Raw genomic sequence first — 26,072 nt, 5'->3', positions numbered from 1 at the left:
CTCACCTAAAATTAAAAATATTGATAGTGATTAGATGGCATGAAAAATGAAATTTTCATACGACCCCTTGTCTCTTCTAAACCAAAAATGTTATCGAGTTAAACAAAGAGTACTTTTTTGTTAAATAGTCGATTGAAAAATTAAGTTTTGCTATCTTTGGATTGAACAGGTTGTCCATGGAAAAGTTACGGATTATGAACCATTGGACGTGAGGCACCACTGCCCTTCGGATAGTAGTGTAGAGTGTAGAATTATTTATTTCGAAAGTATAATGCATAATTTTAAAAAATATACTTAAATATTCTGATTTCGCATACAATTTAAAGTGTTTCTCAAAATTTGTAAATATATAAAATTTCAATTTCTTTAGGTATATTTCAATTCCAAATTTTCTAATTTAATATGGAAATTCTAATATATTTTATTACAAACGATCAAAAAGTAATTAGTTATATTAATGAAATTATTTCTTAAAAATGTACCATTTCCCACTCTTCTTCACCTATTGATACCGCCCCACCAAAATAGGTTAAAGCAACAAGTTCATTTTTCTTTTTCATCAATTTGGAGGGGCAGATCGTCACTTTGATCGATGCAATTTTAAGAGTTTTAAAATATATTCGCCTAATAGTAAACATACCATTCATATCTACTTCACTTTCGATTTCTGTTTAGTTTAAAAGTAGTAATAGTGTTGTAATTTAATGCTCAGGGTGATTGTTGTATAAATTTTTAAAAGTTTCGGTGTTATTTTTGTTAGAAACTAAGTGTGAATAGAACGATGGATTATTTATGGGAGGAAGCCGAAATTCTTATAAATTTAACAAAAAATAATAACACAGTAAGTTACGAAATTTTCTTTAAATTGAAGCAATACATTCGAAAGTATTTCGCTAATTATATCCAGCAAAAAAATTGAATTTCTAAATATTACACCAATTAATTTGAAGCAACTATATTAAATAAGTCATAGCATTCGATTAAAATCAAGTATAGCAGCTTTTTATACCTTCCCCGCATAATATTTTGAGTAAGTGAATGTTTTTAATAAAAAACTGGGACTTTAAGTGCTTGAAAATGTCAAAAAATTGAAGAATAATAAGCAATTGAACAACTTTTCTCACATAACCTGACTGTTTAAGTGAAAAATTCATAAAAGTTAGTTTTTATTTTTTTATTCTTATCTTTCAGAAAAAATTTCTTTACGATATTTACTGAAATCTTACCTTTTTATGTCCCAAATATAATTTTTTTAATTCGAAATATTTATTTTCCTATTATCGAAAAAACTTAATTTTCCTAATTCTCGCATCATAATATTAGCTTTCTAAAAAGCTTTCTGTTCACCGAAATCTTTACTTTCTGATTGTAAAGAAAATAATCATTAATATTGAAAATTTTTTCAAAAAATTCAAAAAAAACTTGATTCCTAAAAATACTTGGTCATTTTTAGCTATTTATTAAAATAATATATTAAACATGATTAAAGTGTGAAATTTTAATAAATAACTGAAATTTGTCTGTTATGATTAGGATTAATTATTTGGATTCGAGTTTTTTTCGTTTTCTGAGAAAATTTACTACAGTTTATTATTTCAATCCACCAAAATGTAGAGATTTCAACGATCCTGAAGCCCACTGACTTTAAAAATGGCCGACTATTTTTTCGTGAGAATTTTGGATGTACAATTGGTAGATTTTTCAATATTAAGTCAAAATAAAGTACAAAAATTCGATATTTTAAGCCAAGTGAGTTTGACCATAAAAAGTATTCACCGAGTTTCGTACATAAAAAGTTAAAAACTTTTAATTTTTCACATAAATTTTGAGGTTATGTGAGAAAAGTGTGAGTGCAAAAGCTATAGAATTTTCTACTACCTACAACTTTGCTATTCAACTCTTTCTATAGGACTTGTAGCTTAACTGCAAATCGTAAATAATTTTTCTCTCATATTCTTTTTCTTTTCCAATAGGTTTCACCCTACTTCTATTTTTTTTAATATTATTATTGACCTCGGTCAACGAAGCTTGATATTCTTTAAAATTTTCTTATCGCCTCTCACAGGTTTTTATCCCAAAACTGTACAAACTAAAACACTTTGCATAGCAAGCAAATATAATTACTATTAAAATTCCATTATAAATGAATTTAATAAAATAGATTTGAAAACAATAACCTTCATTTAGTATAACTAGAAAATGTTGTCATTAAACAAATTTTTTTTAAAACTCTAGTAAGTGTCTAATATTTTCAGACCGCACAAAAGCCAGTGGAAAGATTTCGTATTTAGAGAGCTCAAATGCAATTACTTTTAGTCCCAGGATTAAAAGTAGCGTTTTTAATCCTAGGATTAAAAGTGTTGCTAAGCAACGAGCAAATTTTTGTACGGTAATGGAATTGATGGCTTTTGCACCTGAAAATAGTACAAAAATGTCAACATTTTTTGATGGTTGGAGAAAAATATTATTTGAGAATATGACAATTTGGGTAATAGGAAGACTGATTTCCATTTGACTAATTAGTGTTGACGGTAAAGTTTGAAAATTCATCGCGTCACTTATTCTTTCTTCTTCATTTTCAAAAATAACCAATTTTTCAATAAGAAATATGAGAATTTCGAGTTTATTGCAAAATAAAAAAATTATATCGGTTTCAATGATCCCAAAATTTGTATTGTTACATTGATATTGTTACAAACTTTTGTCATGACTAACTAGAACAGCAAAATGAAAGAATAAAGCTCATTCTGAGGTGAAATATCTAATATGTTACACAAAGAAATCTTTGCTTCCAATATCATAATTCAGAGGGGATCATAGAAAACACTCCATCTCGATATTTGACAGTGTTCATTAAATTTCAAGGAAAATTGTCACTTGTTAATCTCCCAACCTCTGAGAAATGTTTAAGAGAATTTGCCGTGTGTGATACATCTATACAAGAAGCCATGTAAACGGAGTATTCAAACATGATCATCGACGATTTATTTACCTCGTTTTTGCTAAAAAAGATCTTTATGGAAAACCTCTTGAAAATTACTAGCAGCTCCTTTGGTTTTTTTAATATATTATTCTTCATGTCATGTCAAATTGAAATAAATACTGCCAAAAGTTCTTAAGTTTATACTTGATGAATCTTTATTGAATAGTTTTTGATTTAACAGTATTGGATTTTTCTTTGAGCAAAATTGTCGTTTATTCAATTTTTTTTTCTGTTATTTTATGTTTTCGTATCTTATTTTTATTTCTATATGAACATAATGCGACGTACTCTACATGATCTCAATCTCAAAGTCCATCTAATATTTCAATATAAATTTGACTCCGAACGTGTTTCAACATTAATTTAAACATACAATTCATCAATTCCTTATTAATTGGGAACGTTTTATTCATCATAACTTCTAGTTTAATTAATTTCACAATAAAACTTATAAATCTATGATCTCCTGTTGCAAGATATACGTGTGGCTGTTAGACAAATAATTCACCTACCACGTGGTAAAAATAGATGAGTTATTGGTTAATTACTACGATGTGGAGATTATAATGCAGAAAAATGAAAGATTACCTTCAGCGAAGATGCCGAGGGTGTAATTTTAATAGATTACCTGCAAAAATGTACTTATTATGCCAGTTCAGTCCAATTATTTGTCATTTCATAGTTTTTTATTGTGCCAATTCAAAATTATGTTATCCTATGATAAAAATAAAACGTGAATCTCATGAAAAATCACAAGTGTGATATTGCAACAGTCCAGATTTGGTCCCCATTAAGTTTTACCTCTCTTAAAAACTGAAGGACTAGTTAAGTGGAAACGTTTTCCTTCGGATTATAGAATCATATGAGTGGTACATCAGTGACTTGCAGATCTTGAACAATCTTTCTTTTTGATACTCCTTCAAAATCATAGAATATCAATAAGAAAATTTATTAATTTCAAACAAATAGCCTTCTTAGTAATTTATAGTTGCTACTCACAAATTTGAACTAAAGAAGATCTTTTGAATGTATCAACCGAAGTAAAAACAATCTACAAATATTACTAGGAGTAGATGACGAAACATCTATCTACATTCTCTCCACGTGCGAAACAGTACTGATAGTACATTAGATCCATGTATAATCCTGACAGAAATAACACACTTTAATGCCTTGGGGATATTTTGGAGGGCGCAACTGGAGTAAACTGGGTAAAAATGTGAGGAATTCTGATTCAAATTGGAAAGGGAAGTCATAAAGCATATTTGGTATATCCTGAAAACCGAATTGAACCAAATAGACGTCGATTATTTGTCGAAATTGGTACAGAGAATACCAAAATCAAAAATTTAAATATGTTCTTTGAAATATAAATATCAGAATCGATCGTATTGTTTTTATTTGTTGTGTATCAAGCAAACTATAGGATGGGCAAAAACTTTGGATTGGTATTGTACATACTTGTACTTGTACATACAAATTTTTGATGTTCTGCTTCATTGAAGTAAACCACTTAATTTTCCATGAATTACATACCTATATATTCAAAAATGTTGCGTAATCATTAATTCGATACAAATGCTGCCGAATTATACTAATTTCTATAAAAACTGCAATATCTATAGTTATCTAAACGATTTAAAGGAATTGTCAAGCAACGTTTTTTTTTTAAACAAAGAGAGAGTTGTCAGCATTTTTCCCTTGGCCCTTGTTTTCTTCATAACATTTTTTCAAAATGAACGGATTAGTCGATATTTTTATAAACTTCCATATGTTATTTAGTTTTTGTATAGAATGAAATATATACTCACATACAAGGTCTTTACTAATTATAGTCTATACTAAACCACGAATTTTACTCAACAAATGCCAAATCAAATAAATTCATGTCCTATTTCAAAATATTACTAATAATAGTAGATATACGAGACCATGAGTTCTATTCAACAAATTATAAATCAAATAAATTCATGTCCTACTTAAAAATGTTACCAATTTTTTTCAAGAACGTTTTTTCTAACCTACCACAAGTTTACTCAACGTACTGTCTTTAGTTGGTTGAAACTATGATAAACAAATTACGCTGAATCTGTCTAATATCTGTGTAATCGGCTGTCACAATATATCTTGAAAGATATCTACAGTGTCGGCTTCAATGATTTACATGAAGCACCAGAAGTTTCCTCTGTCGAGTAATGATCCGTGGGATTTATTATTAATTATTATTATAATAAAATGTACTCATTTATTGATTATAATAAACTTTTAATAGGAAGTGTGTCAAGTAGAGAGGTTATATAAATTGCTTTATTCATAGTACTTATTATATGAAATCTATCGATTGGAAAATGAATTTAAAATAAATCAAATAATAATAATGGTGATAACCTAATAGTTGATTGTTTCAATCAGCACAATTTTTCAACAAACTACTTAGGCATACATTTTTCTCCTACAACTTTAACACCAAAGTCATTAACAATTGACCTAAAATGATTTATACATCAGAAACATTAAAAACAAGCTCTTGGAGACCATAGAGTTGAAAACTCTCGGGCGGATATCGGGAAAAGCACTACTAGACTGAGAAAGAAGTAAAAACATCAGATTATCATGTGATGATAACATTAGCAAATGAGTGTCACAGCTTAAAAAATAATGGAACCAACATATAAGACGAATAACGTACGATATACTGGTAAAAAAAGCGTAAAAAAATCTCCAAATGGAATATGGAGTAGAGGTCGATTACGAAAAAAGTGGAATGACAACATAATCAGGATGAGTAAAGATATCGAAGAAGGCACAGGCGGTAGATATTTTCTAGAAGACTCTACATCTCATTGTTCTTCATTCAAAATATAAGGGCTGCTTTTTTTCATCCTCCAATAGGCTATAAATAAAAGACAACTTCTTATAAAACAATAATTTTATTACCAAAAGATTGGTACACTTACGATTATTTTTCGACATAATCACCGAAGAGATTGAGACATTTGTCACATCTGTAGACAAGCTTTTCAATACCCTCTTCAAAGAAAGTTACCGACAATGAATTCAATTAGAGTACAAAGCAGAACTTCCTCTGAAAATTCCGTAGACAAAGCAGCAATGGCGAATCTGCGGTTTTCTTTAACCATTCTGCAAACTCGTTGAACCAGGTCATGTGAAACGACAGATTGGCATCCTTGGCCCCCTTCATCATGCACATCATTACGGCTATCTTTAAACTTTCGATACCATCACGCACAACACCAAGTTTTCCACATACCCACCATTCATTCTCCGATGGATTTCTGCAGCACAATTGCCTTCAGCCTGTAGAAAACCAATCACACTTCGCAATTCATACTTGGCGGGAGCATCAATAATAGCGGATATGTTAACGTGGCTGTAGCACAACGCCGACTGACGCCTGATTGTCAATAAGCAGTCCCTTACATCGCATGCCCGCTTTCTTATGCGCGCGTAGCGTCTGCACGGAGCGATCGGAGGTTGAAAAAAAACGGCCCTCGTACGTAGACTAGGTATTTCCTTTGGGTTTCTGTGCCCCACTTACCAAGGTGTATTATATAAAATGGACGGGTCATTTGTAGAGTAGATGCTCTACGCAATATACTTCTAATTATTAAACTACTTGTTTGTTTTTAACCTAAGTAACAATTAAAATTTTATGCAGTTTTCTCTGTTTACTGTGAGAATACATTGAAGTGAGTAGCAGGTTCAAACTCTAAGGCGAAAAAGAAGTTATATTCATTTGAAATTGTGTGCTAAGTCGGCCCTGCTTAAAAATTATAAACCAAGACAATTTCACAAGTCGTCTTCGTGTAATACTTTTCGTTCAAGTTCAATTAGAATGGGCTGCGTCTAAATGCCATAATAAAACTTATAATGTTGATAATACCTATTACATTTCGTAACCTTTAGATAATATCTTCGGTAGATACTTATTTCATAAAAATATTGTAATATTACAGCTATGATTTTTTTGCAAACATTCTCAATATATAAGAACATTCAAATTCAAGCACCAATGACAAAGAAATTATTTATAATATTCGATTTTGATAATAATTAAAAATATTGCTTGTATTTGGTTCTGGAGATCGCCTCTTTATTAAAACGATTCTTTTGATATGGGCCTGTCACTATCGTTGCAACTTAATGGTTTTCAACACAAGTAGTCTCATCATATTCAATTCTCTTGTCACCTAACCACTGTTGTATGTCACTATTTAGACTGATCTTCCTAATGTTATCGGAAGGACTAAAATCACTCCATGAAAAGCTTGCCAGCGTCAAAGTATAGAAGCTAAAATTTGGTATTGAAGTAGATAAAATATCAGAGGAGAGTCAATCTTCTATAAACTGTTTCATACTGCTTATTGAACTTTTGAATTAGATCTAAAAGATCTGACAGAACGAGGACTAAGTTAATCCATATTATTTTTTATCATTTACACGATAAGGAGATCCTCTAGTTTCTGGGGTCGAAAAAATCGATTTTTTTTTTCATAAATCACATCTACAACAAGTGTAGAAAATGTGTGCTAAAGGGATTTCTCGATATTTGAAGTGGTTCACAAGTTACGGCCCTTAAAAGGGAGTAGGTATATGAAACGCCCTTTGAAGAATTATTGAAAAAGCCATAAAAAACCAGCCGAAAAACTAGAGGACCCCCATAAGTGTACAGGACTTCATATCTACATTTGACTATATCCTTTAAATATACACAGATAAAATTTAGTTCTTCAATTCGATCTCAAATTATGCCTGGGAAGATGTTATCTACTTTTTTAAGAGACTTGTTTATATATTGTCATAGTTTATTTTCTAGAAATAAATCAGAAATTTTTATATTTTTTCAAATGATGTGATTATTATTCGGTTCGTTCCTGTCCGTTATGGAAAAGGGAAGAATGATGATTTTATTTCTGTTTCAGGATGTGACTAATATTGTTAAAATGGTGGCGGAAAGATATTCATCAGTTTTAGAACGAGTTAGTGGTGAGTTTGAAAACTAGAAAATTAGATTTTTTTTTGTTTTCGACGAATTCTTATCTCAGCTGCTGCAATTTTTCCCTTTCCAATAAACATTTTTCCTATGCATAACATGTACATATAAAGTTAAGCACATATTTTTTTAGCCTTTGGCTGGTTTCTATAATTTTCTATCTTTAATCTTTGTTTTTCACTATTTTATGACTTCTATTTACCAATGGCTTTCATCCTCAAACCAAACAAAGACCTTATAAAGCCTACAACTTATCTGCAATTTTGGTCATTATGGTCTTGGGTAAAGTCTTTAAATCTGAAAATTTAGCACCAACCATTAATAATTCCCTTCTAAGCTTCACCGCTATGTTCATTGATGTGCAGGAAGCTTTCAACCAGGTTTGGCACACAGGACTTGTACGAACGCTTTCGGGAATCTGTCTTCCGATTTATACACCATTCAAAAATATTTACCACAAAATTTCCATCAAGAATTCCTTCGACCTAACTATATTTCATTCATCTCCTAAATGGAATTTAATCATTCCAGCAATAAATCATGGGATATTGCTAATATAAGTCTTGCGTCTCTCCGAGAAATATCCTCTATGGAAATAGAGGCCTAATTCCTATTTCAATCCTCCTAAATGATCTAAAAGCTTGATGCGTGATTTGTAAAATCGAATCGGCAACTAAAATTTAAAGAAATGTTTTCATTTGCTTAATAAAAGAATCAATACCCAAGAAAATTTTTTTTCGCATAGTCTTTCTAAATAACTACCCAAAGGGTATCAGATAATAACCAGATCCCTTAACACCACTAAACCACTCTTTTGGTGAGCTAATTTGAGCAAATTGGTCGAAGTCAGGGTATAATGAACCTGCCGCTGTGTCTGCGTTTTTACTTGCCTTATACTATTACTGGATAAAAACAACGCACAAATGCATCAATCTCACTGCTTATTCTTCATTTGAAAGAATCCCAACGTAATTCCAGGAGAGAAAGCGAGTCCTATATCCAGGCCAATCAAAAAGTCTATTTCCGATATCAAAGTCTATCGAATTTTTCCTTTTTCGTTTTTGTCACTTCCCATATAGGTAGTCTTTTATCTTTAGGCTACCTCTTTTTTCTTCACGTTCTCAAACAAAGTTTGTTTCATTTTTTTGTCGTTATGTTTTATTTTTGCCTTATAATAAAGTCTTTACTACTAAACATTTGCTCTTCTGATTGAATGATGTTATTATTCAAGCTGAAATCCTTGACTACTTTGCTACCCCTGTAGTATCTTGTAGTTTTGGAATAAGATTATTGTTTAAAATGAAAAAATGTTATTTTTTGCAGATCCTAGAACTACGGATTGGCCGCTGGTTCAAAATATATTTCCTACAATCTCCATGGTTTTGGGATATTTGTATGTTATATTATTTCTGGGTCCTATGATTATGGAAAATCGAAAACCATTCAAATTAAAAGAAGTTCTCATTATATACAACGGTGCACAAGTATTGTATAGTCTTTTTATGTTATATGAGGTATGTCAAACATACAAGCAACTAAGAGATGTGTTCAACAATGCGGTGAATTATTTTATTGCAAATAGAGGTGACATAAAATTCGAAAAATCCTTACTGCTAAGCTATGCACATACTACAAAGTTAAATCCACAAGCCTCCTGAATGTCAGAAATTATATTTATTTTAGAACATTCTTGTAAACCTTCCAATACCGTTGTCGACTAGATAATTGCGTGTTGGAACGGTAAAGTTTGTTCACTTCTATCATATTGCCATCTTGTCATCTGGTTGTGAGGTACATATCGACCTCTTTTCGTTCTCATATGATTCATTTCCACTTTGTTGTGGTTGAGTCAATATGTGTGTAAGTGTAAGTGACATTGAAATATGATAGCTAAATGATAGCTACCATGTTTCTGATCACATCTCGTATATACACAAAAAGTGTAGTACAATTTAATGTGTAAAATGACATAAGAAATATCTTTTCCGAATAATTTCATGTATTAAATGGAAGAAATTAGTAAGAAAATAGAAACTACTGATTGGAAGTTCGAATCAAAATTGAGTGCATACGATACATTTAGATATTTGATTTCTATATTCAACAGAATTTCGGAATATTCTGCAAGAATTTACCGTGGCAGTATCGCTAAAACAAAGTCTGGTCGGCGACCTTTCTTCTAAGCGCTAAGCTAAGTTTTTGGTTGACTTTATCACCTACAAGTCGGATTGTTCTTTTCTGTATTGGCTTGAGCATCCATAAGGTATGCTTGGAAGTCGAGCTCCAAGGATGGAACGGCTTTCTAAGTATGAGAAGCAGTTAAGAATATACAAATTTTTTGTCTTAAATAGCGTTCCAAGTTTTTCTAAAGCTGTATTAACTATTTCGGCCGCATGACTCAAGTCACCAACCAGACGAAGTTACGTTGATTAGGTAGATCAAAGCACCATCCTTCGTGATAAGAGCAGCAGCCAAGGTCTCTAGGTCTCTGCTGCCTAAACTCAATCAGATTGCTTCTACCCCAATCCAGAATATTTTTAATATCGGTATTGATGGAAGCAAATAACAAACAATAGCAAAAAAACTATTAAAAATTATGGAGGGAAGACTTTTCTATCAAACTATATAGCAACCAAAGTTAAGTAGAAACATCAAAAAAATACCCCACATATTAAACCAAGGACAAACAAGAAGAACAAAGCACTGGAGGACAAGGACAAAATAGCAATAACAGCAATAACTAAACTCAATAAATACTTGGAAGAAAAAACAACCCCACAATAATAGAGCAATGCTTTTATTGTTATTATGCACTAGAAAGACGGCATCACAAACCTAAAGAATTATGGACCGACAAGCCTGCTGAGACATCTTCAGAAATTTTTCAAGTGTGAAATACATTGCCAAAGCCCAATTTATGACAAGTTTAGTCCGTAATCGTAACCTAAGGTTGGAAAATAAATCGAATAGTTAATTTGACTCAAATATCTGACACGAGATCCGACACAATAAAATCTGTGAACTAAACAGAAATATTTAGCAAGCTGAGACTGAGATAAGAACAACTCAACAAGCGATGGAAAGGTCCATGCTAGAAATAACAGTACGAGATAAAATCTGAAACTAAGAACTGGTAGAACAACAAAATTTATGAATGTAATTGAAATAGTCTGTTGTTGTCTACGTGATTGGATGTCTCTAATGTGGTTATAAAAGAAAAACAATATTAAGTATGAACGACTTGAAGTTGAAATATTAAAACAACGTGGAGTAGCAAAGATTCGAAAATTGCTACGACCCCAAAGAAATAGTAAGAAAGAGAATGATCTACATCAGTAAACTGATGTATTTGCTTGAGCATTAAGTATAATCTGTGAAGATTGAACCGCTGGATGATGATGAATAAAAAATTGAGCTTTTCACATTTCTAATAAATAGAAGTAAAGAATAAAGTGCTATATAACTAATATTTCATAGACCAAAAATTAAAATATGCCACGTGTCTGTTAAAAAATGAAAGTAAGTATTATCTAATTATAGAATATATTTCAAAGCCAAATCAATAACAAACTTTTTACTTCACCAAAATATGTAAACCCTGATGCCGCCTTCCCTGCACGTTGTCCATGAAATATTTATTTAATTACAAAGACCTTGCAAGGAAAGTTAATGAACGTCCTTGCAAAGAAAGTTATATAAACGCGGAAGCAATTTATTACTGTGTGAACTTGCACACTAGACTTGTATCATGGTTATATAAAACGGTACCTGCTATTAAATTGACCTCAGGTTCTTATGTAAAGTTAGAAAAAAGTTATCGTTATAGACCAGGAAACATAAATATATATAAATACAACTAGTTAATGAAATAATATAGTGATTTTTGGTTAGGTTAAGTTAGATTCATACAGTCGATTGTTATTTAGTTCATAAGCAATGATTCATGATTCGTTGCCTGTCACGATCCTATAGACGTCTGTTAAAGCAAAACGATTCAATTCTCACCATTAAAAATATCACACTTTGATTGCATTGTCAAATTTGTCATATTCACAACAATGAAAAACGCAGAAATATTGATACTAATATTAAAAGTATTGACCTTAGTTAGCAATAAACTCATATCAACAATAAATCTATCACTAGCATTTTCAGAAGACTCCATTCGTAATGTCTTTCATTTACGCTATCATCACCTTTTCAATATCAGAAATGATCTTTCAACATTTCACATTCAGCACGGGAAGAGCCATAGATCATTTACCGATAAACCTGACGAATTAAACAAATGCGGATAAACAGAAAGACTTTTAGCTACCAAAAATAACGAATCAACAGCTACTGGTGGTACACCTAAGTCTCACGATGAAGAACTAAGCCCACGAGGGAGATCTTTAATGATACCCACTGCCCTAGTTCTTGCTCCAATAATACACACATGAGCTTGTGATTATGAGTCTCACTACTTAACATTCATCTAACGTAGTATTACACTCCTAATATCATAAGAACTAGCTTCTTCCAGAGGAAATTATTGTCCAGAATTATTGACAGATATTTTACTTACAATTCCACCACGATAACTCCATTCAGAAAAAGGTACTTTGAACCCAGAAGATTTATTTTCCGAATAAACGGGATTGCTCTGGTGATCTAATTATCATCTTACCGACAATAACCAGTATCCAAAAATTCTGAGTACCTCATGTAGTAAGACTCACAGGATAATCTGAAATCTGAGATGTTCTGTTGAAGGTTTTAATAGAGGCGTTGTGGTTGTTTATTTGTGTCTCACAATGCGATCTCTTTACTGTTCAGAATGTTCTAGATCACTTCAAACACCTAATACGAAGAAGTTTGTATGAATCGATCCGCTCTGTTTGTGAATGTTTATACATATAGGTTTGAACGATCGCAGATTTGAAAGATAGCTTGGAATATTCCACTAGCTTAAAATGTAGCTTAGCAACATCTTCTAATGAGTAGCTGCGTTTTTGTTTCATTTACAGTAATTCCCAAGCAGTTTGCAAATCTCAATTTCAATATTATTGTATGATTATTATTTATGAGAGTTCGTAGAAGTGAATATTGAACTATGAAAAACCGTTTTTAGTCTTCTTGCGTAATGTCAACTCTCGACTGGTCTACTATACACCAGAATTGGATAACACCTTCTTTGAACTTGAAATTTTGATGAATGAACGATTATAGTAATTTGTTCCAGTATTATGATGCATAATGTTATATAATTGCTTAGTTGTAATACATTAATTAACATAAGAACAATGACCTGAATAACAATAATCCAATAATATAAATTGTATACAATTTTTGATTGAATTAAATCGAGTTTGAAGAATATTCAGATGTTCGGGTTAATTTTTTCCACTGATTATATAATATTCTAGATATATTTTTTCGTATGTACAGTTTCGAACGAGTTTAAAAAAATGTGCAAAGTGGAGAATGAAAATTGTATTAATGGAGATAACCCTTCAAAAGTTTGTCCATTTTTATCATTATAATGTAAAATCAGCTTTTTCTCTTTCATCTATTCACATCTTCTGAAACAAATGCGTTAGAAAATGAGTCAAATATAAAAAATTCTTCTTGTTTTTCTAGAATATTAAACAAATCTACTAGAATTTTAATCTTTCATACAAAAGTTTTTCTATATATTCTTCATAATGATTTTATTTGAATGAATTTTTTTATCTAACAATTTCCTTCCACTTAATAGTAAAAAAATAAATTGTAGAAACGTTAGAAGCAGGAGGAGTGCTCATACAAGAAAAATTTTTTGGAATTAAATGAAATACTTGTGGAAAGAAACTAATAATCAGAATCATTAATTTTTTCTGTCTATAAGAAAAATGAAAAGCCAGTATGTGACAATTAGAGAGGTATAGCACACCTAGAACACATTCCAAAAACTGGTTTTCGTAGAAATTGATCAGATACTGACCAAATTTTCAGTTTTAAACAAATACTTCAGAACATTGTTCAACAACTAACGAAAATTTGGAAACAGCTTGACATGTTTCGCCGCACTTGCTTCTCCGTTGAAAAACGTTGCCGTAAATGCATTGATCAAGACGGGTGTCAATTTAAACAATTAGAGTAACAATTTTTCGAATCCCTTTTGAACTTTCTTTAGCATTGTTTTATTTTAATGCAAATTTTTTGCCTGACTAATACCGTAGTGTAGATGGTAGAATATAGAAAAATGTGATTGCATTGGAATTAAGACCAGAAAATACCTTACCAGAATTTTCCCTAAAGCATTTTCAAGAATATTTTATATTCATACAATGTAAAATCTACTATGTAGTAGATATAGGAAATGTTTTTAATTTTCAGAAGTATAAAATTAGAAGCAATATTCCTCATTAAACAAAATTAACTTATTTATCCATTTTAGCATTTAATGAGCGGTTGGTTTTGGGACTACAGTTTGAAATGTCAACCTATTGATTATTCAACGAATCCCAAAGCTTTAAGGGTAAGTTATCGAAAGAAAAGTTTTTCAGCTTTAATTACGTGTTTTTCGTGTTAAATATCTTGTTTCATAATTCTACTACAATTTGAATACTATACATAAATCCTCACAAATGCTTTTACGTGTTATTACATCAATTAAAGTTAAACAGATGTTTTGTGCATAAAAATATAGCAGGTGATAAAAAAAGATATTGCAAAAATCCACCAAATAAATTGTTACATGCTACATGAATGTTATAAAGTGGAAATCTAAAAAAAATTACGGGAGAAATGAAAGCGGCTTAGTACTTCTATTTTGTATTTATCATTGGAAATCTTGAACACTTATGCATACTCCAAATGTGATGTATAGAATTCCGTATCAACCAGAAAACAATAATATCAAATGCCCGGTTTTAGTTAAACACTAAAAAGTTATCTGACCTCCCTTGGGCGTTAAATTGAGATTATTTCAAAATTTTCTTGATGCTAATGACAAAGGAAGCTAATTCGTGTACTTAAAGATAGTTTTTTTTCAACTCAGTGAAACTATAGATTCGCTAATAAGAAAATCGAATCAGAAGAAAATTACAAAATTGTAAATGCACTTCTGCAGTCATTTTTAGGCAAGATAACAAACTATCAGTTTTTAGAGAATTAACTGCTTCAGATGTAATAAAACTTTGGATGTAGATGTCTCTGAAAATCCCTTTTTGACAAACTTATTTAGACATTTTTTCCTGATAATCCTGATGAAAAAAGTGATGACCAAAGAGATATTTCATCAGGATGTTCGACCAATGAAAACAAACAATGGGATCTAGTTATGTTGGAAGATTTTCGTTGGTTCCTCAAAAAAGAAGATTCATTGAGACACTAAAAGTAAAAGAAAAGTATAACTGTAAATTTGGCCTTGTTACAGTAGATTAAATTTTAGTTGATTAGATTGATTAATATTTATTTAATAGAATATCAAATTTATTTGAATGAATATATATTTTTATCAATTTTAGATGGCGAACCTCTGTTGGTGGTACTACATTTCCAAACTGACTGAGTTCGCAGACACTCTCTTTTTTGTTCTCAGGAAAAAAACAAGTCAAATTACATTTCTACATGTTTATCATCACAGTTTGACACCAATAGAAACTTGGTTCCTTGTAAAATTTCTAGCAGGTAGGTAGAAAAATCAAATTTTCATTTTGTAGACAGATTTTATCTGGCAAACGTGGTTTCCTAATTAAGAAAATTGATTATTGCAGAAGCTCCATGGATTGAGCATTTAAATTTAGCCACAACATTGAATATCATATCTAGTTATTACGAAAATTAAGAAGGTTTCGGGTACAAATGATATAGAATTATGTCACAAAAGCTACGATTGTAGCTCTCCTATAAAATTTGAACGTGAATATTTTATACGATATCAGTGAAGCATAAATATTGGCACACCTACTGGTAATTCAACCAGAATGGCAACAATATGAAGCAAATTAGACAAAAAATGAAGCCAATAAAACTGAATTGTGAAATGTAAAACCACAGTTATGTAGGAGCGTGATCAATTGAAAAGGATTGATAATTACCACTAGATGGAGTGAGATATTAGCTAGTATTATAATGAAACGTTTAAACTAATTCATTTTCTTAGCAATACATTGATTGGACCTCTTTTTGTAAAAAAAACATATCAGACAAATCTCCTGACAACATTTAAATCCTGATGTTGTAGATGAGAAGAGAAGATGTCACATAGGTAGCAAGATATCAGGATTTGATCCTTCTATGTTATATTTCATGGGGTTATATTAAATGAAAGTGAATACACACAGAATATTCAAGGGCTGAAAAACCGAATTGCACAGGATTTCTTGGATGAATTTTCATTTTATAAAAAAAGTTACCATTAGTTGTATTGATCTTTAGGTTTTGCTTTCTGTTTATTATTATTAATGATGTATAATGCTAAAAACAAAATTTTGTATTCGATCATATATTGTAATCATACAAATGGCCCTTCAAACTAGTAATTCACGATTACCGAGTGCCACTAAGTCGATTTCCAAGAGCCTAGAGCCTTGATTAACGATTTTATCATTGTGTAGTTATTCGATGACGTCCATAATCCCTTATCGATAAAACAGCAACAATTAGACCTACCCCAAAGTCACTTAGTTTATCCATCTGAAAAATTCTAGACACGTTACATATTTTGAAGCTCGGCAACGAAATTCACAAATTTTGAATTTCAAATAATAATTCTGAAAAAGTAAATGATACTAAATTTGTTTCTAAGAGCCAAACCTTGATAGACGATTTGATCATTGTGTAGTCTCTTATCGATAGACTAGTTTCAGGCTACACCACAATCCGTCTTACCTAAGTGTCACTCAGCTTATCCATCTGAAGAATTCTATTCGCTTCACATATTTTGATTGATTCAGAAAAAGCTCTGCAGAAAAATTACTAGATTTGAATTTCAAATGAATTTGATAATTGTGGGAAACTAAATGCTGCTAAATCGGTTTCTGATTGAGGATTTTGTCAATCCGTAGTCATTCGTCGACGTCCATGGCCCCTCTTATTCAGAACATTTCTTATCCATAGACTAAATTAAGGTAACCTAATAATCGGACCTACCTCAAAGTCACCGGGGCACCTGGAGAATCCTATGAACTTCACATATTTGGATTGAATCAAATAAAGTTCCGCAACAAAATTTACGAGATTTAAATTCCACATGAATCAGATAATTCTAAAAAACTGAATACCACTAAACCATGTACCCAGCCACAAAAAAAATTAACAAATAAGCATGAAAACTAAATAACTCTCAATTCGTGAAAAAATGAGGTGTAAATAATTTTTTAAATTTTAAAAGATTTACCTGAATGTTTCCTTTCATATTTTTTAACTATATTATTAAAAACTTTCAAATTTCCTTCTAGATACAATTGTAAGATAAGCTGCTTCGCCTTCTGACCCCATTTTACACCATTCTTAGATATTTCCTTCCAAAGTCAATACATGAAAAATATTAGTTCCTCTTATACAATAATTATAACAATAATCTGATAAATCTATATATTTAAGAAATTAGTTTTTTTAAAATATATATTAACAACAATATGTTATTAAAAAACTATTTAAATTTAAATTAGTGCATTTACCTTGTTTGTGCTCACTCACCGATACCTACGTAGTTAAATATTCAGAGCAAATCAAAATGGTTTCTAAAATTCATTGCTCAACTTTGTATGCGTATTTGTTTAAACTTATAGTAATTTGATTTCTTTTCATAGCGGCATGGTAAAACGAATAATCAATCATTAACAAACAAAATTAACAACAAAAATTGAAGATATATACGAAAATGGTCATGTAAACATTTTATAATTATCTCTCTTAAAATCCAAGAGAAAATTCGCTTATCCCCACATAGAAACCTTGCTTGATTCTATTAAATATTCACTCTGACCTGGTGAACTTGTTCAACGGCCAATTGGCCGCGGACAGGTAATAATGCGGCCGCAGCTGTACCTGCTTCATTGTCCGCTTCATTTAATTTTACAAACACCTGGTTCATAAGTTAAGACTTTTGTGTCCTTTCTTATTTGTTTCATGAACATTTAGTTGTGTAATTTGAATACAATCTTTCTTTAAGATCATTGTTGAAAGGATTCTTTTTCTCAAAATGTCCTCAAATGATTCTCTTTGGATGTAATTTTTTGTACTATATATAGAATTATTAAATTCTAGAATTGCTTAAGGATATTGTGATATTTGTGAAGCTTCTTATATGATTCTGATATGCTCAATCAAGGTTATATTATACTATTTGAATTTGGATTCAATACTGATGAGTAATGAACATTCTTATGTAGTTTTGCGAAAATCGTAAAGTAATTTTTTAGATCCCTATTAATTAATATCATTTTAGGGGTGCGGAAGTTTATGAAAGCTTTAGTGTCTACAAAAATTTACGTTTGATTTCTATTTCTGCTATATCTATATCATGCTCAATTACATCTTCTAATAGATTATAAAAAATATTAGCTTTAAATGTAGAGTTATTCTTTGTAGCGTTTTACACAGATCGGAGAATGTATAATATATACTAATATTGTATTGTACTTGAAGAACCGCTCATGTAAAAACTTCAATAATGAGTTTCCTACCCCAAATCATGCAGAGGCAATAAATCTTATATCAGGATATTCGATAACAGAACCAAATCCACAACAATACAGAAATCTGTTTAAAAAATTATCGAAAAAATGTAACTTCTATCGTTTTATCTATCATGTTTTAATATATATATAAATAAAAACGGTTTACAAGATATTCTAGATAAATTTTGCAAGCATATACCACACTCCTTTTTTTAAAAATTGATTAAATGGTGTAGAGAAATAATAGGGTTACTATCTGAAATTTTACGGCAATTCCTAATTTATGTATAATGTTAATTCCGACCCACATGTTTCAAAATGTTCAAAAAAATGAAACTATTTAGAACCCCATAGAAATAGAATTCATATTTATATTCAAATTAATCGTGGATTCTAAAAATGCAATAAAAAATATAACGTAGATAACTGAAAATATTTCGAATGAAACTAGCTTATCCTTAAACTCCATCATAGAAATTTGCAAAAAAATATTACCAGTAGTTTCCGATCTTCATACCGATATTCCTGGTTTATTCTGTATAGTAACTACATTTCCCAAAAATTTATTTTGAATAGAATACGTTGAATTGTGAATATCCTCCCACCCAGTAAGAAATTACATTTTATCCAAGTGGTATTTTGAGTTGAAAATTAAAGAATATATACAGCTAAAGCTACTAGGCAAAAGTGCGAGGTGTACAATTCCAAATGAAAACACCTAGTCACAATCAAATTTCTGGTTCTTTCGAAAATTTTAATGCTACGCCCATGTGTTGAATTTCTCCAGGTTACAATATTTTTATAAGAAATTATTTAATTCCTAGGAGGCCATGGCACATTCTCTAATCTAATTAACAATCTGGTACACGTCTTTATGTATTTCTACTACATGGTTGCCGCTATGGGACCGGAATATCAAAAATACGTATGGTGGAAGAAGCATTTGACAACGTTGCAGTTGGTAAGTATACCTTAGTAGAATAAGTGAAAAATTTGAAAAACAGAATAAACTTTTAAAGTAGCTTATCTAGTAAGTAGGCTTAAATATAAACATTTCGAAGACTCAATTTATGACAAAAGTCGTAAACTAATGTTACAAGAGAAAGAAATCGAATATGGAACGTGCTACAAATATCTGGGACATGAGATACGAATTGGAAGATACAATGAAATGTGTGCACTAAACAGATGGATAGGACTGAATTGGACTGTATTGGGTAAGCTGAGACACGTATACAATTTACATGTCTCAGACGGGAGGTATTTGACCAATGCGTCCTCCTAGTTTTAAGGCTCTGAAACTCTAACATTGACACAAAAAACTAAATAAAATCACAATAATTCCAAGAACCATGGAGAGATCCATGGTAGGAGTAACATTATGAGATAAAATCCGAAACGAAGAACTGAGTAGGTGGAATGAACAAAATCTAGCGTTGGATATTTGGATCATTCTAAAGGTCCCAAATGTATTAGTTAGTGATGATGAAGGACAGACGTGTTGCTTACTCAATACGTGTTTGTAAAATTATGCCAGTATCTATTAACTCAATAATTTGAATGAATCTAAGTACTAACTCATCAGGAAAGTAAGTTATAAATTGTTAATTTTTTGATAATTTGCTAATCCAGATTGAAGGTTTGATACCACAATAAATATTATTTGGCGTGTGGCACCTAATTTTTTCACCTTACGTTATGCACATCCAAAGTATTGCACCACGCATCGCTGCTAGATCATACACATCTGGTGTAGAGGATACGATGCTTGAAACGGCTTAAGGATGAGACAAGAAAAAGAAAAAAATGGGTGAATCTTCAATAACCTATCTCTTAGAACGTTCATACCCAAAAATACTAGATATATACGTAGGCTAGGGGTATGTGAGTTTGAGGTTTAATTCCTCTTTATTAAGCATTATCAAAATTTATAATGGTATGATAAAGCATCGTTGCCTTCATTTTACTTTGTGTTTTGTTTCAGATTCAATTCGGACTCGTTTTCGTCCATTCGGCACAACTTTTATGGACAGATTGCGGTTATCCTAGATGGGTTGGATACTTTTTACTAATCCATTCCACGATATTCTTCGTACTTTTCTCAAACTTCTACTATCAAACATACAAGAATAGTAAAAAACTAAAATGTTTAAAAACCAACTAGATTTTTTTACGTCCCTTATAATTTATTGTACAGTTTCTTTGTGGCAGTACTTATTATTGCTGACAATAAACTTTCTTCGTAGAAGATATACATATGAAAATATCGTTGAATAGGTAGATCTAGTTGATCTTAAGACGTAAGTAATTTTGTAAAAAATATCACTAGTTTCTAAATATTTAGTTATTTTGAATATGGATTAGCTTATTTTGTACATTAGATGAAATGTTTTTCAGTATGAGCGTTAAAATAATTTTTATATTCATGCTGATTTAATCATGATTTAGTTTGATATTTTTTTTTCAAATCGTCGTGTAGTGTTTTCAAGGTTTTGAAGAAGTTTGACCTACTTCCATCTAAGTTAAATGAATAAAAATGATTAGATATCTGTAATTATGAAAAGATTGAGGTACATTTTTCTCCATACTACATACCACCATTATACGAATCTGTAAAATATTTCTCAACCTCTATTCATTCTTCAGGTACATTGAAATCTTTCAGATACATAGATTTTACTGGTATGGCATTGATGCTCTGTCTTCCAGTTTTTTATTTCTATCGTTATATGGTTATTTTTTGATGTGAAGTTGATTCAATTTAATTAAAGTATTTCTATTCTATTCCCATTGCATTGAAATTTTTCTTCGCCATTTTTTGAAGGAAGCGAAGAGAACCACATCAAGTAGCTGACAACCATTGGTGGATTTTGGAATACGTACAACGAATTGAAGGCTGTTTGCTTCGCATATCTGGATGACTTCTAATGTGACGTGAGGAAACTGTCCCCAATAATGATTTGTTTTTCTTGTTTATGCCCGAAGTAGGAACCATTTTACGAAAACTAGGGCCTCCGATCAACCAAATTAATATCCCAATAATCAATTTTCCTCATATTCTTCATTCGGCATCTACCGTTGAAAACGAGAAGGGATTATCAATTTTTCGAAGCTTCCATTATAATGAAATGGATGATTTTTGAAGAGACTACAAATTCTCTACTAAAATCTTAACACTGGCAAGATCATCGCTATACTATAATCCTCAATACTATAAAGTTGTATGTATTTGGTTTGAAAATAGGTGAAAGCTCTTCAATTCACCAACTTAACTTCATAAAAACTGATTGACATCATATATTTTGTTTGTTAATTCCTTCCATCGGCAAAAGAAGATTTTGAAATGTCATTAAATCCGAATGCCATCGAATAGATATCACTTGATACCTAATATCACGCATGATTGTAGAGACTTATGACTACCTTTTGTAAGTTTTTACAGTTGTCAAAGTCGCACTAAAAAATCTAAATGATCTAGCTGCGTTCCTGTTTGAAAAACAGATCAAATGTAAGAATCAAAAATAGTAAAAATTATTATTTTTTTTGTGGCTGTAGCAAACTGTATGTTATTTCTTAAAAATATTCTCAAAATAAAGGACTTTTTTCGGGTGGAAGTACCTCAAAATATTCATGGTTCTGAATACTTCCAGTTTTCATCGGTACTCTGTCATAGGTTATGTTAATATATCTCTGGCAGCGAAATTTCAAAATATTTTATAAAATTTATGATAAAAATATGCGACCTAAAAATAGTTGGGCAATTTTTTTTCGTCAAGACCACGAAGGTTAGTAAACAACACCTTTCGACTTTGAATATAATTATATTTAAAGCAAGATTTTTTCACAAATTTTATTAACACTTCATGTGCAATAGATCTGATAATTATATATAAAGATTTGTATCTACAAATTTGTTTAGTAATTATAAAATGATAGAACATAAATGCAGAAATTACTAGTAATATTTCATAAATTCGATTAGAAGTAATATTATATCAGATTTTTAAATTAAAAATTACTTTGACGCTCATTGGTGATGTGTATTGTAGATTAGGGAGATGTAGGTAGTCGTAAGCTAATTAACCTAGTCATACAGTTCTGTTTGTAACAGGTATAATGTAATGGGATAGTGTTGATATGATAAGATACAGCTACATTCTTCTGAAGGAGTTCACCAATCAATGAAAAAATCTATCCCTTTTTTACAAATCATTGACTGTATTTTATTGTGCAATCTGTGGTATTAGAGATGTAGCCTTAGACAATATTACCTAAGTAGCAAAAAACAAATGGGTCAATTTAATAGCATAACTCATCCTAGATTAGTATTGGATCTAGCTCTAACCTTAGTTATCGATACTTAGCTCCAGAGCTGGATAGTATTCGCATAAATTGTACTCATAATAGTACTTAAAGTATTCAGTATCGATATTCTTGAGTCCTTTTTATTTTACAGTTCTTAGTATTCCCAATTCCTACAGTTGACGAGTAACGAGTACGAGTATCGAGATATAGCGACGACGACACTCGTAGACAAGACTTGACAAGTATTCTAAACAATTCTTAGTTTGTCGCTTGAACTGGCTTGTCCCCTGTTTTGTTTGGTTTTGTTTCATAGATCACTGCTCAATCGCTCAATCAGTCAGTGGATTTATCGTCACAAAAAATTGTGTCTTCCACCTTATCTTTGGTTCTTTGGTTTGTTAAATCTTTATCAAATGTAGAGGTGAATCTCCGTGTTACTATATATGTTATATTATCACGATTACTGCCAAAACAATTTCCGCAACTTGCTTTAATCCCATTAAGTCATTAAAAATACTTATTTAAAGAAAAAGTTGACACTGAAATGTGTTTTTAAAAAAACAGTTCAGTTATGTAAGAAAATCTCCTCGGGTGTTGAATTATTAGTTATTTCGTAGTTGGGGTTAAAATTAAAATGTTAAAACTCCCAGTTCCAGTTACTACTACTATAATTTCTTGCTCATCTGTCCAATAGTCTCCAAGTCTAAAATAAGTGCTGGTATTCGTTACTCATTTTTTCACGACTACTCTGTAAAATTTGTAAAAGTATTCATTTGTTCGAATACTTTTAAGTACTTTTTGAAGGTACTCATGGAAAAGTACTCATGATTTGGTAATTTCCAGTAAGAGATGTGTATTATGTTCCTCATAATGATATTTAGAAAAATATATAACATATTCTATATCTTAGTAAAGGATAAAGACAAAAAAAATCACTTTTGAATTATCCATATATATTATCATCATTATTGACTGCTGACGAAAATTAGTGGGACAAAGTGCAATAATAATGAAATTCGTGTAAAAAATGAAACTAGTCGTAAAAAATTTTATGTCAAATTCATAGATACTATTTTTTATGCTAGTGCCATTCGATAGGAACAACAAATGAACGTACCTATACACAATAGCATTACAAAAATTGTAAATAAAAATATTTAATCAATGTCAATTATTAATACAACTAAGTCAATTTGCTCAATGCTTTTATATTATGAGAAATAAAATATTTCATTAATTTGATTTTTGTTCTTTCACCTAAAGAAAATATCTTGATATGATGAGTCACTTTGTACCAAATTCCTTGATTTGGCTCAGAAGTCGTGATGAGAAGATGAAAAAAAAGATGAATTCTACTGTACATGAAAGCATATCTAAACTGATAAAAGTGAAAGTAATTTTCTACGAACTTTAACTTAAGCCATTTGACCAAGCCATCGTTCGAATCATCGCTATAATGCCTGATCAACCGTTTCAATTCCAGAATGTAGTTTTCTAAAAAAAAAACAGCGTATTTTTCTATATTCTAGAGGTTGACGTAAAGGCAAAAGTATTTTCAAACTAACCTCTGTTTTATGCAAAAAGCATACTGTATACTGCTTAATGCTAAGATAACAGTAATGGGGGCCAACAAAGTATTTTGGGATTTACTCGAGTGCGTTAGATTAATATAGGGGATGTACATTACCTGTCGATAAGTACCTCCAACCAGTATGATATCTTAATATAGGGGGATGCGCTCAAGGGTAGTTAAAGCCAGATTAGTAAAAAACATCTAGAACTCACTTCGCTCCACTTTCCTCCATATTTCTGACTTTCTCACAACTTCCCCACAGTGTTCTCTGGTGCCATATCATTACAGTTGTTCAAAAACCACGTTTTTGTTATGTATACAACGCTCCAGTTTGTTCATAGTTTATAGTAGAATTGTTGAGAACATAGGTCTTCAGATAGGCCCGTCGTACCCCTTTTGACGTTACCCAAGGCCGATGTCCTTTGAGAATCCGATCAGGTGCTTTGACTTGAGCCCTTTGAAGTCATAAGTTGTGAGACTTGTGAGACAGATGACTTGGTATGCAGTTTCATCCTCCTCCATGTACCAGCGGCACTCCGGATCGTCCGTAATGCCCGTGACGTCTTTGATGATCGTGCCCGGTTACTAGTCAGATTCTGTGTATTCTTTTGCATGTCTCATGCCAAGTATCTCTATCCATCTCTGCCGAGTACGCCTTGCAAGCAGATCGTTCAAAAACGCGATAGCAACGCTTTAGCTACACCAAGGATGGGCTCTGAGACCATCGGTCAGTTTGCCGATGCCAGTCTGGCGAGTGAGCTCGTCTTATCGTTTCTTTTGTTGCCCAAGTAACCGGACACCCAATCTTGCAGCCGTCACTCACCAGATTTTGTAGAACTTTCTTGCGCTCCAGCACTAGCCTATTTTCAGACGTTATGGCAGCTCTATTATCTGAGCAGATTAAGCATCACAGTGAAAACATCCCCTTTATTTGTTATATAAAGATGGTTTTATGATGAATACACTATGTACCGCAATTTCACTGTCTGGCGCGCGTTTCGATAACCAAGTTATCGTCTTCAAAGACTGAAGGTAAACTGTAGAGTAGTAGTGGTGTAAACAATGTATTCAGTATGAATATCACCAACGGTTCCAGAAATTCCAACTTAGTAACGGTTTTATAAATTTGGTACATTTAAAATACACAGGGCTGTAACTAGATTCGAATTTGAAGTAGGGCAGCAGTTGTTGCGGGCGGAAATAAAAAAGTTATCATAATTGCAGGTTCCTAAATCAATCGCCATGTATATAACTGACCTCTAGGTACATTCAATATCCATTAGTTGAAAAATAATTTCTGTAAGAACATGGATTTAATACCTATCAAACTTATTAATGATGAAGAACAAGCGAACAAGTGTTAAACCTCCAGATTTGGATTTAAACATCTACGTCTGAATGAAATTGAGGTGATAATTAATTAAACATATATTATATCTGCGTATACGTATGACTTAATAATAAGAATTATTCAAAATCGAGTTCTACGATTGGCTGTGCTCTTAACAATTCAATGTTCTTCGTTCGAATCAACTGATTCTGTTC

At 31.3% G+C, this 26,072-nt stretch overlaps 1 protein-coding gene across 1 annotated transcript; it reads left to right on the top strand.

The window, feature by feature from the left end:
• The first annotated feature begins 558 nt into the window (after positions 1-558).
• On the top strand, positions 559-24,196 carry LOC130452464 (elongation of very long chain fatty acids protein AAEL008004-like). Its single transcript, XM_056791765.1, has 7 exons — positions 559-841; positions 7,927-7,990; positions 9,321-9,511; positions 14,419-14,499; positions 15,491-15,653; positions 19,474-19,610; positions 20,634-24,196. Exons 1-7 carry the CDS (start codon positions 782-784, stop codon positions 20,811-20,813), a joined length of 876 nt encoding a protein of 291 aa, XP_056647743.1. The 5' UTR covers positions 559-781; the 3' UTR covers positions 20,814-24,196.
• Positions 24,197-26,072: the final 1,876 nt, after the last annotated feature.

Source organism: Diorhabda sublineata, chromosome 1 (assembly GCF_026230105.1).
Source record: "Diorhabda sublineata isolate icDioSubl1.1 chromosome 1, icDioSubl1.1, whole genome shotgun sequence".
Lineage (NCBI taxonomy): Eukaryota > Metazoa > Arthropoda > Insecta > Coleoptera > Chrysomelidae > Diorhabda > Diorhabda sublineata.
Note: the sequence above shows the minus strand (reverse complement) of the source record. Positions and strands in the feature narration are given on the sequence as shown.

Coding starts and splice junctions, on each gene's coding strand:
- LOC130452464 (XM_056791765.1), top strand. CDS start 782: ATGGATTATTTATGGGAGGAAGCCGAAATTCTTATAAATTTAACAAAA. Junction 842..7,926: donor TAACAAAAAATAATAACACA/GTAAGTTACGAA, acceptor TTTCTGTTTCAG/GATGTGACTAATATTGTTAA. Junction 9,512..14,418: donor GTCTTTTTATGTTATATGAG/GTATGTCAAACA, acceptor TATCCATTTTAG/CATTTAATGAGCGGTTGGTT.